Here is a 17180-nt window from a genome sequence, read left to right on the forward strand (position 1 = left end):
AGCACTGTTGGCTATGGCCCAGATACCCTTATTGTCTGTAGAAATCACCTGGCACTGAGCCTTGGCTTCCTTTTATTGCAATTTATTTATTTATACTCTGCCTGGATGCTCTAAAGAGCTTATAAATCCCTTGAGCACCATGGATTGTATCATCAGTTTATCTGTTTTTAATGCATAGCATAGTGTTGTGCACATGGTTTGTGCTCAATTAAACTTAAGTGATGATTATGATTAATATTTTTTAAAAAGACAAGGATTAAGTTCCTTCCATGTTACCATAATATATTTGTTCCTTTCCATTATTTCCCCTGTGGAATATTTTTCACAAACATAAAAGAAGTCTAAAAATGTTTTTAGGACACCTCTAGGCTTACGAGTCTGGTATTTCTTTTATCATCAGAGTTAAATCTTCTGTTTAAAATAAGCTAAATCCCATTCTTCATTTAAAAAAAAAAGCTTTATATTATATACAAAAACATAGAATCCAATGTGAAACAAAATAGATAAAATAGAGATCTCACGAATAGTGTTGATATTTATAAATCTATACCTTCCACCTCTACCCCGATCCCTATTTACCCACCCACCCATGATGAAGTGTCATTTTTCCTATGGCGCCTCCTGAAAAATGGCATCTGGGAATGATAGAGTGCAATGTGGTACAAGTCTATTTTTCTGTTGCCGTACAGGTTAATCATGGTCTAGTAACAGCGCCGGCTATTTTGAAGGGGTGGCATGCCCACTAGACAGAGACATTAATCATGACCTGGGCCTCTTAACACTCTGCGCCCCTTCCACATCCCCAGGCATACACATATACCTTTGTTTCGTGTTAGAAGCAGATATCTATAATTTAAAAACTATAACCTTGGCATCATTAAACACTGATGTATATACATGTTTACCTCCAATTCTTTTCATTGTTCCCTCTCTCCCTCCTTCTTAGAAACTACAGTGCTCTCCCTCCTTCTTAGAAACTACAGTGAACCTGTTGAAGGGATGCTATATCCTACTTCCTTTATTAGTTTGGAGCAATATATCTGGACTTTCATAAGGTGCTCTCTGACACCTGTCAACCTGGTTGCCACACATTTTCTATTTTCCAGCTTCACAGCTGCAAATGCTTTAAATTTTCTTGACGTTCAGCCTTTACAATGTGAGTATGTTGATTTGCAGAAAGATTCATGCTTTGGTAACTTGCACATAGATAGATTCCTTTATGAATGTCATTTTGATACTGATTATTAAATTACAAATTGATAATTTCTTAAGGTGGATCCTCCAGTTAACATTTGTGCCATATTATATCTATTTTTATATCTGGAAGGAGATGTAATTATTTTGACCTATATCAACATATCCATTTCCAAATACAGACTCTACAATGAGTACCCTTTCAAAATATTTTAATAAGTTAGTAAGTTAATACTGAATAAATTAATATAAGAGAAAATCAATTAAAAAAACAGGGTATCGATTTTACCTATCAGATTGGTAAATATTTTTTAATGCATACTGTTGGTAAGGATGAAATTACAAAACATTCTTATGCTCTCCTATAAAGCTTTTAAAATGTGCCACGATTCAGAAAGGTCTTTTTCAATATGTTGGGGGGCTTAAAATATTCACACTTTGACCCAATATTTACGCTTACTAATTTATCCCAGGAGAACTGGAGAGAGGAACAAATATCAAGTCTAAAAATGTCCCACAAATGATTATAGAACAATGCAGGCTAAGTTAATATCCAATAATAGGTGAACAGTTACATCAATTATGATACAACTGTATTATGGGTTGTGTTTTAAAATAATATAAAAATTTATTAATATTAGCTTAAATGAAAAGAAACAACATATACACAGCACGACCAAAATTTGATTAAAGATGGAAGACAGGAAGACAGGAAGGCAGGAAGGCAGGAAGGAAGGAAAGAAGGGAGAGGGAAGGGAGAGGAAAGGGGGAAAGAATTAAAGTTTGTATGCACACAGTATCTATGATCAAAATACTAATTTAAAAAATGTATTAATCCATTCATTAATTCACTTATTTAACAAATGTAAACTTTCCAATAACTGTTTCAAGAAAAGAGTAGACCTATTTTGATTTCACCATAGTATGTAATAACAATCTTTAAAACAGAGTAGATGGCAGAGAGCTAGGATTTGAAGTTTTCCCAGAGTTTGTTCAATGTTCCATCACGCATTCCTTTGCATAGAAAGTATACAAAAATTACCTTAAAATGCACTTCCTAGAGACTGTTTCCTTAACTGCAAAATTGTCTGTTTGATAACTTTTTATTTCTTTTTATGCCTCTTTAAGCTTGAAATTTTGGAACACATTTTCAAACATATCCTAGACATGATTTGTTATATTGAGTACCTCATTGCTTCAAGATCACAACCACTTAATAGCCACACCTTTTAGAACCAAGGTTAGGCTAGCACCCAGCTGATATTTCCAGTGATTCCATAAAAATTGATTTAGTCTCAAATTTTCTTAATGACAAAACTAAGGCAATAAACTCAAGGCATTTGAGCAGGTTTATTCAAGAATACTTATCTGTCCTACATCAGGATTCTCTACAGTTTGGCATACCTAAATCTCATGTTCTAGAGTTTAGTCTTTTTTTTCCCCCTAATGTTTTTAGATGCTAAATCAATACAGAAGGATGTGTCCACCCAGAGCCCATGACTCCCTTTATAGATCAAGTTCTAGCTTTGCTGAGTTCTAGGATCTCAGAATTCCCTGCCCAGATGGTCCCATACCTGCTTCCAGTGATTGAGCAGCCCTCTTCTCCTGGCCCATCACCTCCAGCAAATACTGTACCTCCAGTATGTGCAACCCTACGTCCAGGGAGTGGGCTAGGAGCAGCTGTTTACAGGTGCAATAGACTTTGCGTAAATGTGCAGGCCCGGTGTCTACATATATGTACACAAGGCACCTCATAGTATGAAACAGAATCAAGGGTGAGCAGAAAAAGACAAGCAGGGCAAGGAGCAAGGGTTAAGCACTGGAATCAGTTCTTCCTTGGTCATCGCATTTTGGTATAGGATTCTCAGGAGTCTGAGAATACTAAATTCAAACCTTCCTTCTCAATAATTTTAAACATGTATTTGTCAAATCAGGAGGTAAGAGCACATTTTTTTTAAGATTTTTATTGGGGAATTGGGGGGATGGGAACAGCATTGGGGAATTGGGGAAAGGGGAACAGACAAGTTGCTGTCCTTTTGTTCTTCAGTCTAGTTGTGGAGGATGTTGCTTCACTGGCCCAAGTTGGCACCATCACTGTGCTCTTCCCGGGCGAGGCAGATCAGTCGCCGGCTTCTGGATGGCCGCTCACTGCGGCTGCTGGCTACATACGGTAGCCCATGGCAACCCACTGCCACAGGGGCTGCAGCCTATGCCATCGCCGGCGACTCACGGCAGCCCAGCTCCAGGTTGAGCTATTTTTCAGCATCTTAGCTGTAGAGGGCAGTGTCACTGGCCCTCATATGTGGGATCCGAACTGGGGCCCTCTGGGGTCCCAAGCCAGTTCTTAACCATCACTCCACTCGGCCGGCCCAAGAGCACTTTTTATTTAACATTTTTTTAAGCTTAATTTATAACATTCAAATATTTAGTATTTAGCCATATACTATAATGGCCTCCATTTGTACTATTGCTTGTACCCTGAAATGCTAGGGGAAAGCCAGTCTACAGCTTCACCTGGGAGCACATTAAACATCAAGTCTAATTTGAAACAGACTAAATTCCTGAGTCAGCTAAAATGTTAATATTAGAGAGAATAGGAGGGAAACAGAAAGGGAGTAGAAAATTATATATAAAACACAGGGGCTTAAAAAGGAAGAAAGGATATGAGTAGTAGGGCCATATGTGCAGGAAAGGATGAAAGAAGCCAGACAAAAAGACAGAGAGAAACGACTTGAGAAAGAAGCAAGAGAAAGAGGAAAACCTACAGAATAGGAGGTTAGGAGAGAGCAGCTATAGATAGAAGCATTGAACCAGGAGTAGGAAGAGTTAAGTCTGTACTTAATCTTAACTTCTTAAGTCAATTTTATGAATCTCTCTTAAGCTTCTATTTCCTTTTACTACAGAGGAATGGATTAAACTACCTGGGTTCAATCACCAATGTTGCTCTAAAGGTCAATCTTGAGTCCATCAGAGAAAGTCTGGGCCAGGCACAACTGTGGACCCACCATTCTTAGGCCCATCTGCTAACCAATGAAGCCTATGATCTTATTTTGACCACTTGTGTTGCCCCAAAACACCCCTGAATTGTTGGAAGTTTGCAAACCAATGATAGCCAATGAGCATTCTGAACCTGGCCCATGTGACCAGTACAGGCAGAAAAAAGTGCCTTGAATTTAACCTCAATGTTTTTCCATGTGCAATGTCCTGATTTTATTATGTCTAAGAATAGTTCCCAGCAATATTCATACAAAAGTTTTTTAGTTTAAATTCCATGTATATATTCCTGAATCATAAGGGAGAAATTAGCTCTAAACATGGAATATGTGTAAAGTTTCTAATGCTCTGATAAGAATTATAAATGAATGAAAATAAAGTGACAAGATGTTAATTTAAATAAAAACAGAAAGTGACCTGGTGTATACAGCTACGGTTTATTTTTTCCTACTTTTACACATTTAACAGTACTACATAAACACTCCACTATTTAGACTTAAACCATTCTTCACTGATAAGAGAAAGTTGGGTCAAAATAATTCCAATGCTAAAGCTATTGACAAGAGACTGTAGAAATTAAAATACTGATATGTTGTTCTCTTTCAGAATCCTCTCCATTAATTTAAAGTCACGGGGACAGAACATCATGAAAGACGACTGAAGACAACTGCAGCTCTCTTGAGACTAATAAAAAAGCCAGAACTTTCACGATGGAGCAATAGTGATCTTTATAAGCCAAATAGCCTTGGCTTCAATTCTTTTTTTTTTAGCATTATGAGATTTGAAGGCCACTGTTGTGTCTTTCACTGTAGTTTCTATAGAAACCTATGCCTATTAAAAAAAAAAAAACAAGCAAAAAATAAGCTTCTGTGGGAAACACTATAAGCTGTGTAACAGATGTTGAAGAGTCACAATTCCAGATGCAAATAAAATAGTATGAAGAAGTAATGGAGATTAGGGAATGGACAAGAAAATTTATTCATGGCCATAGTTGTCGCCCACAACTGTATGAACTCTAGATATGCCATTTCTTTTTGGAGTTTATAGTTACAGCATAGGGGTTCCAAAACTGCTCTTAACATTTTAATTAATCATTTAAAAAGTAATAACTAGTCCCCAAAATGGTTTCAGATACCAAAACATTCTACTTAAAGGAATGAGTTATTATCATTGCAATTAGAAGAGACCAACTTGTCCATCTCCTCATCTTCGAACATTAATTTGGAAACAAAATAATTATAGATTCTATTTGTTTTATAAAAGAATATATAAATTACTATAAGAAAACATTAGTATCAGTTTTGCCATTATATATAACTTGTGGACTCATTTTAAATTCAGTTAGGAAATTGTACCCACTCCCAGCTATTGCTTAACTTTGAGAATTGTCAAAGTTGAAATGTTTAGAACCTTTGTATAGAAAACTAGGGAAAATAAGAATTCAGCACCATAGCATTACACTGCACTGTGGATGTAGTGGAAGATGGAAAGCATTTTAGAACCACTTTAGAACCAGACACCTGGTGCTAGAGTGCTAGGTCTGAAACCAGATTTTACCACTTAGATGTGTGATGTTGGCCATGTTACTTGACCACTTTGTGCCTCATTTTCATCTTTAATGGAAGTAATACTAGTACCTTCCTCATAAGTACTAATTATAAGTACAAAAATTAAATTGCATTGATTAACATGTTTAAAGGACTTAGAGAACAGCAACAAAAATGCCTCCCAGAAATGCATGAGTGTTGGTTGATACACCCTGCCTTTATTACTTCACCCTACATTTGAAGCTCTCTTAGCCAATATAATTTGTCCCACTAGTTGGCAGGTTAATTATTTAGAAGCAGGTTCAATTAAATAATCATAAAAAAAGAAATATATATGTAAAATATTATGTTAATTTAAAGCCTGTGAGTGCATGTGTATTGACCAAAATTTTGGTGTAAAGCCTTTTAATCTGAACATTAGTCTCTGAATAAAGTTTTACCATTTCTTTGTTGTCCTAGTTATCATCTACATTTCAAGATGCCTTTTATTTAAAGTGGAAATATTATAGATATTTGTGAAGTTAACTGAGTGCATAATGCATCTAGAATCCTACAATTTCTACCTATCTTTAGGAGTTGCCTGGTTCATTACATATCAACTCTTTATTAGCAACTCACCTTTTAGAGTGTTAGCACTATAGGTTTTTTAAAAGTAATTTTGTTTTTCATTTTTATGAGTCGTATTTATGCAGCAATTAAATTTACCTAGTTATTCATCACAACTGAAACAGGCATATGAGGTCTGACAATTAAGTCTGTGAACTCATCCTAGAAAAAGTGCTACATACCTCATTGCTGAATATCACTATAGTTACCTTCTAAGTACTATGCACCAACACCAGTGCCTAGTCCACCCTTCAAAGTAATTTTGGAACTCTTTCTGGAATGGTCATCAGAGCTGTCATCATATTATCCTTAATGTCCTGAATGTCATTCAAATGTCTTCCTTTCAATATTTCCTTTGTCTTTGGGTAAAGAAAGACATTATTGGATGTCAGATCAGGTGAGTAGGGAGGGTGTTCCAATACAGTTATTTGTTTACTGTATTGCATCTCTCACAGACAGTGCTGTGTGAGCTGGTGCATTGTAGTGATGCAAGAGGCATGAATTGTTGGTGAAAAGTTAAGGTCGCCTTTTTCATGCAGCCTTTTCAGCACTTCCAAACAGTAAACATGGTCAATTGTTTGTCCAGTTGGTACAAATTCATAATGAATTATCCCTCTGATATAAGAAAAAAGTTTAGCAACATTGTTGCAACAAGTTCACGAACTTATATAGGTGTGAAAATATAGCTGACTCTGGAAAAGCTTACCACTAAATCTGATGGAATACCAGTATGCAAAATTAGTAAAAGGCTTACAGTGATGAGCTTTAAGATGCTTTGACCATTAATCATTGTGTCTTAAAGGAAGGAAAGTTGCCAATAAATCCCACAAGTTGGTTAAGTGAAAGTCAGTTAAGAGAACTTCAATTGTACTTTATTTGATTGTTTATATGTCTGAGTCCCAATCTAGACTGTGACCACTTTAAGAGAAGGAGGGTGTGTTTTATCCATCTTTGTATTTCACATGTAGTGCTGGATTACATCATATGCTTAATAATTGCTGGCTAAATGAGTTTGAATTGAATATCTGAATAAATCACATTAGATTCACCCTATTACCTTAACCTAAATGCTGCCAAATTTACAACATAGCTGACCACTAAACCTACCTGTAACTATTATTATTTAAATGATCAAAAATTCATTATAAAACAAGTTGCCTCATAACAGGGATGATCACAAGATAATCCCTGAAAATAGCATTAGAGTTAAAATATAGTGCATATGCTATATATTTTGATCCAATGGTGATAAGCATCGGAATAAATGTTCTTATTTAAAATTCCAAGCAAGGACAAGCATGAGGGGAAATCTGTCCTCCTTGCAGCCATTTCAAAATATTAGGCAATTTGAAGTATGATCTTTTGAATTATCCATTTGAGTCTTACGAGTTTCTCCATTCTTTGTTTTTTCAATATCTGTCTCATATTTCAATTTCTTGTGTTTACTCCTCAGGCTCTTGGAAGCATACAGCAACTTTAATAGCACTCCCTCTGTGACAGGCATTTCATATACTATACAATCAAAGCTTTTCAAGTCTGCTCTATAACTGTTGATTTGTTGATTGGGGTTTAACCTTCTCCTCTAAAGGAAAGCTCCTAAGAAGTGGAATTCTTTGTAGAGTCACGGTTTATGAGAGTATTATATTCCCTACTTCATGTTGTTTGTCAGGTGAATGGGATGGCGATACCCAAAGATAACTGAAAAAGACACACACAGGTTTATATAGAATCACAGTTCAAATCTTTGAAAAAGAGCAAAGTTGAACACCTTGTCAGATATTATGAAGAATGAAGTAAACTAGTTTAACCAAGAGCTTTTTTCCAAGTCAGCATTTCTCCAAGTGTTGTCCAGAGACCTTCAAAGGTCCCTGAGATCAAAACTATTTTCATAATAATATTGATATTCTATGCCTTCACACTCTCATTTTCACTCTGCATTCACAGTGTACAAGGCAAAAAGGTTCATAAATATGGTTTTACTTCCAGTTTAAAACTAACCTTTAGGAAAGTAGTACTTGTCAAGTTCAGTGTAGTAACAAAGAAAAATATCTGTAATTATATGAAAAGACTATTAGACCAGATTTTCTTTATATATTTCAACCAAAACAACATAAAACAGATTAAATGCAGAAACTGATATGAGAATCCAGCTATCCTACATTTTCTCATTACAGAGATTTGCAAAAAGATATAATACTCCCCCTCTAATTTATGTTTTTTTGTCTTGGGAAATATAATTTACTCTCATAAAAGATAAATTATTTATATTAATGTGTAACAAGTTTACTATTGGTATTTTACAAGGATTGATAAATAAATATACATTTTCTCAATTTTAAATCCTAATCCAGTAAATATTTGCGCATATTAGCCACATAAACAAAAGCTCTTTTGTTTGGAGTCTCCAATACTTTTAGAGGATAAATGGGTTTTTAGAACAAAATATTTGAGAACCTCTGCCCTTAATGAAGCAAGTCTGATCTAAAAATAATAATACCATACAGTTTGATTGACACTGAAAGTACTTTTTCTAAAATAAGGTACAAAGAAAAGTAATGAACTCAAGAAAACACTAAGAATCCCTTTCTGTCCTGTCGCAACCTGGCACATTTTTCACATTTCTAAGTGACATTTTGTAAGTTTTGTAGCTATCATCATGAAACAGATTCTATCAGATACTGCAAAACATCCTGCAATTATGCATAGTTACACATAACTGTTTTGTTACTTAAGCCAAGAGCTTTCAATTGATGTTTGAACTGTTATTACCTGTTAAAATAACAATAACAGTGACTAAGTTCCAAACGGAAAATACAATGAAAAAATGATGTCTGATACAAGTATGATAAATTCTTCTTCTACTTAGTAGAATAAAACATGAAGAATCGATATGTAAACTATGAGTTACTTTGCTCCAAAATGTGTATGTGTGTATTATAGTAATGTATCCATATTGTATCTGCATAAATTATTTTTAAAGTACACACACACACACTCATGCTGCTGTATATCAGCTTAAGAATCAGAATTGATATCAAAGTCATCTAACTTAAAAATAATAAGAGTTTCAAAACATCTATGCTATTTGTTTTTCAGTCGCTGGGTTACTAAATGATATTGAAACAATTATGCATATAAACCCTGCTATACAAAAGCTATAATACCCCTTTATCTCATTATCATTTAAATGTTAAATCCTCCATTATCGAGGTAAATTGGGTTTAAAATAGAATGTTTCAAGCAGAGGAGCAAAAAATAAAAGGTTAAACAGAGTGAGGAAGCAGAGCTTTAATATGTGGTATAAAGCTTGCTAGGGCATGAGCTGATGTTTCAATATACTAAGAAAGCCAGTCCTCCGACATGCCCTATAGAGAGTAAATATACTGACCTGGAACAAAAATTATGTGAAACAGATGTTAAGCGACATAAGAAATATCATAAATATTGCACTCTTAATCAGAAGGCATCTATCTGTCTTTCATTTCCTTTTTCCAGCAATCTCTGCATTACATTTAATCTGCACAGAATGCTTCTGTTAACAGGTGCAACAATGTTTACAAATTGAAAACCTTATTTAATGAAGCTTACAACTGGAGTCCTTTCAATTAACAGGACAATATTTTATGACAAGGGATTTTTCTAACAAACGGCGAATCCATAGATTGCACATGTGGAGTTTGATTATTGGAAATATATAACAGCATAGACCCCAGGAAAAGCTAAAGTAAAAGGGGCTTCAAGTAATCTTCTGCAATACATTAGCATCCAGAGAAGCTATAGGGAAAAGGTATCGATGGAGATATGGATAGTATGAAGTATTTGGGATAGAGATTATAAAATGTCATGTTTAATCAAAAAATAATTTCAGACCTAATAATGTCCCATATGTCCATAGAAAGGGGTGTCATGGCACTAGTTCATTTTCCTACCATTTAATTTTTTTCTAATAGTATTATTCATTGTTGAAATTGAATATAACTGATTCAAAATCAATCTTGCTGGATTAAACAATGACAGAAATACTAAGGTTAGCTTTGTAATCACCTAAATAAATTTTAAACAGATAATTTCTTAAAAAAAAACATATCATAAAAATAGCTCACTTGGAACATATAATTTTAAAGTAAAACGGACTATAGAATTATCCACTTTAACTATTTTACTCAAAATGAGTACAGAAATAATGAGCTCGGTTTGTGGGGGCAGAACACATAATATTTTTAACACAAGTCCAGTGAAACATGTGCCCCTTTAGGTTGAGCATTCATTTCCCAATATTTCATAGAAACAGATGTTGAAGAAATATGATTCTTAACTGTACTCTAGGAAAAACAACATGGCACATTCTTTAATAAAGAACGTGGCAAGTTGGTGAGTAGTGCGCTATTTAGCTGATCGTGTCCATGGAGAAAAAGAACCCAATGTTTCCAGAAGTCCAAGTTTTCAATAAAGCACAGGCAAATAAAATATATCTGTGGACTGGATCTGGCCCTTCAGCTTCTAATTTCCAACCTTTAGTGTAATAGTTTGAGAACATGAGCTTACTGTTCAATAGATCTGAGGTCAACTCCAGTCCTGCCGATTTAATATTTTTATGACCTTGGGTAAGATACCATATTTTAAGCTTCATTTTATCCATGGGGGGGAAAAAGTGTTAATAATAATAGCTGACTCATAGGGAAGGATATTGTGAGTATAATTTAGAGATGAGGTAAAAACACATAATGCAGTAAGTACTCAATAGGTGGTGGATATAATGTTATACATTATATGTATAATCTACATAATATAATATATAAGTATGTGTGTTATATTTTAAATCTAATTTCAAATTCATGAAAAAGCTCTAATTTCTTTACCTAATTTACTAGTTGATATAAGATAGATCTTTATATCATGGATAAAACCGTTCAATGTTTATAATTCCTCTTAATATATACAAATATTTATTATAGGTTAACACGGAAAATAAAGATGTTATCTGTTCTTTGAAGAGTTCATCACATAAATTTATCTCACCTCAATCTTTCATATTTTGTAAGGGACACATCCATTTTTAAAAATTTTCCATACTACAGCTATATAAACATGGTCATTTCTTATAAAACATAGGGAATTATCTTTTAATTACTCTTTTGGAGACAAATATAATAGGAAATGATTTTGATGGTAGAAGTTAGATAGTCCGGGTATAATTTAGAAAAAAAACATGATTATCTTCTTTAGATTAAGCTGGTTCTAATAGATAGACTTTAGCCTCTGGAGTTTCACAGTGATAATAGTACTTTTTAGAACTTCAGTGGTACTGGTTTCCACCTCTTCCTATTGACACCTCATATCCTCCAGCTGATCCTAATCAAATGTCACCTCATCTTCCTTAGAAGCTGTTGTCCTCAATAGTTAATAAGCTCCTCCCTTCCAATAATGTGTTCCTATCTAAAATATTTAGAAAGTCTCCCACTAATATGTTGGACCTACAATCAGACAATAGTAATTGTGATGATATCTATGGTTGACAAAGTCCTTATTACATGCTCAACGTTAGCCAATCCCTTTACATACATAGTCTCATTCATCCTTATCATAGCTCTATGAAATAGATTTCAAGTTTCCTAAAACAATTCTGAAAGAGGTTAAAGAATTTGTCTAGTAAGTATCAGAGTCAGGAGTCAACTATTACTCCCGTTTTTGTTTTTGTTTTTCCTTTTTGTTGTTGTTGTTGTTGTTTGCTGAGCCATCCTGCCACCTATTGGCAGCTCAGCTCTGGTCGGGAATTGAACCACTATTGCTCAGAGCTCGCACTCTTGAGCAAGCTCTTAAACAACTGAGCGACTCGGCCAGCCCATTGTTCCATTCTTAAGACTATATTCTACACTGCCTCTCTAAAGTCTTGGCTTAAAACTCAACCAAGACAATCAGACATGCATTGAATAAAAGCTATCATTCAATGAGTTAACATGACAGGAGCTGGATGGGCTGAGATGAGGGAATGATAGAGAGATATTAAGAAAGATCAAGTTGAAAAATTAAAAATGAGTTAATTTCTTAATGCCTCCATATTATTATGGTGTATATAGTGGACTTGCATAAAAGGAAAGATACCTCTACACGTGAACCTCATCTTCAAACAATAGCATATGAAAATCCAAATGTAAAAAAAAAAAAAAACCAGATAAATCACAATTATTACTTTTATATTACCCAAGAATTTATCTCATCATAATAAGATTCACCCAGAGTTTCTCCCTCTATGGATTTAAGTCCTTAGTGGTTATTAGCTATTTACAGAAGAAATGAGGGTTGCGGTGGAATGGGGGTGGAGGGTGAGGGCAGAGGGATGGGAAGGAGGGGAAGCTGCAGAGAAACATAAAGCTAAATATTGCTACAAACCTATCAGCAATTAAGATATTACATATCAGAAGTTGAGCTTATAAAAATAAATTTTAAACACAACATTTCAGGAACATCTGTGATTAAGAACAAAGCAGCCTTTATTTTCCAGCCACTATTTTGTTAATGTAATAATTATGAAGCAGGCCACCCTAGAGGCTTTTAAAGAGCTCCCCAACAGACATGCTTGATTTGTAAAAGAACATAAAATATTTCAACTGATTCAGATCTACAGAGAAAGTTTCCTGTGACACAATCTGAGAAAGATTAAAATGCTTGAAGTCCAATAGATGGATGAACACAGACTTAATTAAGGTGAATCACGCCTCTGTGCTAATGCTCTGGAAAAAGCCTCCTATCTTCACACACACAAAAAGTATTTTTTTAGGAAGAAAAACTGTTGACAAACTTTGGATAGCTAATCCAAAAGACAAACATTAATAGACAGCACATGAAATACATTTTCCCTTGGGCGAGGAGAAGAGAAGCTGGTGCACATGTCATCTGTCTCTGAATACTGAAGATTACAATTACGTTTTGATGTCAATCCAACTACTGCAAATTTCTTGTTACAAAGCACACTGTGAAAATGTGAGTGACAGTATAAATCTTTTTTAATTGAATTCCACACTATTGAAAAAAGCTGATGTTTCAAATACTGTTACAAAGCCTCTGAACAACAAGAATAACTCTCAAAAATAAAGCAGCTTCCAGTGACCTATTTGGTAAGAGAGACAAGTAGCCAGGATAAAATCAAATTCTGCGTGTCGGCTATATTGTGTGTGGATGTGGGTGTTTTGCATTTTTAGAAACAATCACCTGTAACACCTTGATGTCCTCATAAGCAAACTGCAAAGTGGGAACTCCAAGATGGTTGATGAAATAATTGGCATCACCTTGCATCTGCACAGAGCTGACATTTGTGTCTGGGCACTGAGCTCTTCTGGAACAGTTGAAGTTATTTTTCTGAAAAAACATGATTTAAATTGTTAGCACAGACTATGCTCCTCGGGTCATCCCTAAATCAAGGCTATTCAAAATGTGGTCCCTAGATTGGCAGGATCAATGTTACCCAGGAACTCATTCAAAATACAAATACTCAGGCTCCACCCATGTCTTCCAGAATGGAAACCTTCAGGAATGGAGCCCAAGAACCTGTATTGTAACCCTACTCTGTGATTCTGGATTCTGATGCTTACTGAAGCGTGACAAGCACTGACCCAAATCAAGCTTTGCTTGCTGTTGTTTCAAAACACTTTTTATCACAGATTTATTATGGACTGTAATGACTCCATAATTTGAAATATTTTTAAAGAATGTGAGTCCCTAAAAAGGTTTAGTATATATATATATATATATATATATATATATATATATATATATATATATATATATATATTCTTTTCCCCCCATGAATTTAGAGGATGTCTTGGTAGGATACAATTCCATTCTTCTAACGTGTTTTTCAAAAAGCACTGGAAGAATTTTCTTCATTTAAAAAAATATCTTTTTTTTAATTTAAAGTTTATTGGGGTGACAATTGTTAGTAAAGTTACATAGGTTTCAGGCATACAATTCTGTAATACATCATCTATATATCACATTGTGTGTTCACCACCTAGAGTCAGTTCTCTTTCCGTCAGAATATATTTGATCCCCTTTACCCTCATCTACCACCCCCTTCCCCCTTACCCTCTGGTAACCACTAAATTATTGTCTGTGTCTACGAGTTTTTATTTCTTTGTTTGTTTGTCTTTTTTTTGTTGTTGTTTTAAGTTCATTTCTTCTTAAAAAGCATATTCCCACATTTTAAGAATATATGTCAACAAGTACTGAGGGGCAGCAAGAACCACAAAGCTAAGTGCAAACTCTGGGAAATATAAAGAGATAGATTATTATTTCTTAAACTAAGAGCTGTCTTGCATGCGAAACAACAGTAGCTTTACAAAAATAAAAAGCATACTCAAAAAGCAAGTAAATTAAGGATTTCTATAATTAACATTAATTCAAAATATTTTCTTTAATAAAATTTCCCAAAACCTAGAATCTTTCTGAGATGCAATTGTCTCAAGTATGAAACATGGTAGATTATCAGTCCCCTCAGCAGTAATCACAAGGGAAGTAAGACAATAGCACGAGGCCATCATATCTAACAGCAGAAAGCTATGTACTCAATACACATTTGCCACTGAATCAAAATTCAATGGATTCTTTAACCCCCCACATCACCTCATGCTTCTTTGGCATGATACCATTTCAAAAAGACTTTTAAATATAACCTATCAAAGATTTGGAAATAAGCAGTTTAATATTCAGAAAGCATAGAATTCCGACTTTTTTTTTCAACTACACTGTTAGAGTTTTTAAACATATAATATTGTTTTGATACCCATCTAATTTTCTTTGAGGGCCTAATAGAAAGATCTTTGCAACAAAGTAAAAATCAATTAAAATGGAGAGCCTTGTGAGTGTTTATAAACAAGGCAAGGTTTCAGCTTAATTTTATTTACAAATATCTTGGGTAATTAAGCACTTTGGAAATGGAAAGTAAAAAGAGTGTTCTACCAGGCAGTCTAATCAGTAGCAACCCGATGCTATTTATTGTCACTACCCACCACTCTGCTTCTTCTGAATGCTCAATTTTCTGAAAAGAGAGTCAATCCTCTTTCACTTTTTATATCCTCCTGGGGTGAAGATTCCAGGTTTTATACATGGGACAGCTTACGTATGGTGCTGAATATTCTCAAAGAAGAGCTACCACATTAAAGTATATGGTCATGAATAGCAAAGAAACTGCTTTATATCATGTAAAAACTCCCAGTGTTTTTGAGAGAAATCAGGCGTTACAAACTGGAACCTGTGAAGGTATTTGTTTTTCCAGAACATGTATTTTTAACTGAATTTGAATGTCTTGAGCAGGCAAGACCTTAACCGATGTCCCATCCCTAGCTTCTCACACTCAGCTGCTTCACTCATTCAAATTGATAGAAGGGTGGTCAGAGGCATTTGAATTTGTGAAACCGAAACTGTTGCACTCTTTTATGTTATTAATGATTTCAAAGGATCTAGCCTTTTCTTTCCCCAGGTGCCTAGCCAATGAAATTAAAAATTATTTAAGTGATTTGCTTTTCCTTTACTGCAGCAACATCTATAACTTATTGAGACATCATATGTATCCTACTAAATCTCAGCAAAAAAAAAATAGTTTTAACTTTAATTTTATTTTGCATACATAATTCTAAATATCCACTCCAAATATCAGCCGCACACCTTAGATAGATTTTTCTTATTTCTCAACAGAACAAAAGCATGGATCAAAAAGGACAATTCTAAAATCCACAACATGTTTCTGTGAAAGAATTACATTTTTAAAAATAAAATATAAATATGATTTATATATAAATAACTATAACATTTGATATTATTTTCAGTCATTACTGCTAAATAATAGCGTCCCTCTGACAAAAAAGTATTAGCTTCCCATATATGCAAGTTCTTAAGATAGCACAAATGACCCCACTCCAATCGATCCTTGCATTCTTCCTTTGATTTGATAGTAAAGCAAATTCCAGTTCTTGTTTAGCCTCAACTTTTCATTGTCTTTGGCCGTCTTTCTGAAGCCAGTACAAATTCTCTTCTAGTCTCTGTTCTTGACACGGCTACTTCCATTGCATAGCTTTAATGTTTTTATTGCATTCCATTCCCATGATTTCTTACACAATTAATGATTCCTACATCATTAGTCCTATGTTTTGTGTTTTTTCAAACAAATCAAAAGGACAACATCCAACCTTCAGGATTACGTTCCCTGAAATACTTCTGCATTCATTTCCCTACTCTGGCTCACTTTACTTCACCCATTCATTGAAAAGTCTTTTCCCTGAAGGTTTGTATTGCCACCTTGTTCATATATAAACTCCTTTTTGTAAACCAACTAAGATAGCAACAGAGTGAGTGTTATCTAGAACTGTTTTCAAATTATATTTTGAAGGTTAAGTGCTATTAAACCACATCTGTGGTGCTACATATGAACTATTATTTCTGGAGAGAGTAGAGTACAGAACGATAGGGTTGTGTGGCCCAAGGGATAGCTGGATATACCTGGGAGCACTGGCTATTGACCTTGTATTAGAGTTAAGCCCAAAGGAAGTCTAAAAGCTTTAAGAAAATCAATCCAAGATTGGAGGTTTCTGGGACAACACAGTGCTCCCCAAGGAGCTTTTGTGAGGTCTATTCCTTACCCACTGAGCCCAGAATCTCCCTGTGAAGTCCTGCAGGGCACTTATCTCACCAGCCCACACCATTTCTCTCCCTCTCTCTCTCTCCCTCTCTCTCTCTCTCTCCCTCTCTCTCCCTCTCCCTCTTGCCACCTCACTCTCTACTTTAACCAGTCATGAGAAGAGGAAATATGTGACACTCAAGCCTATGTTATTTTGTTCTTTGTGCTTT

The 17180-nt window shown here is 34.8% G+C and overlaps 1 protein-coding gene across 1 annotated transcript in view; it reads right to left on the reverse strand.

Annotated features, from left to right (window-relative positions):
- Positions 1–17180, reverse strand: part of NAALADL2 (N-acetylated alpha-linked acidic dipeptidase like 2) — a gene marked incomplete at its 5' end in the record, with an annotated part of 708847 nt that overhangs the window by 206075 nt on the left and 485592 nt on the right. Inside the window, one exon of the mRNA XM_019627205.1 lies at positions 13551–13697. Within this exon, the coding sequence (XP_019482750.1) occupies positions 13551–13697 (147 nt within the window). The remainder of the gene's footprint in view (positions 1–13550; positions 13698–17180) is intronic.

This window comes from Hipposideros armiger, unplaced genomic scaffold (genome assembly GCF_001890085.2).
Source record: "Hipposideros armiger isolate ML-2016 unplaced genomic scaffold, ASM189008v1 scaffold_723, whole genome shotgun sequence".
Taxonomy (NCBI): Eukaryota; Metazoa; Chordata; class Mammalia; order Chiroptera; family Hipposideridae; genus Hipposideros; species Hipposideros armiger.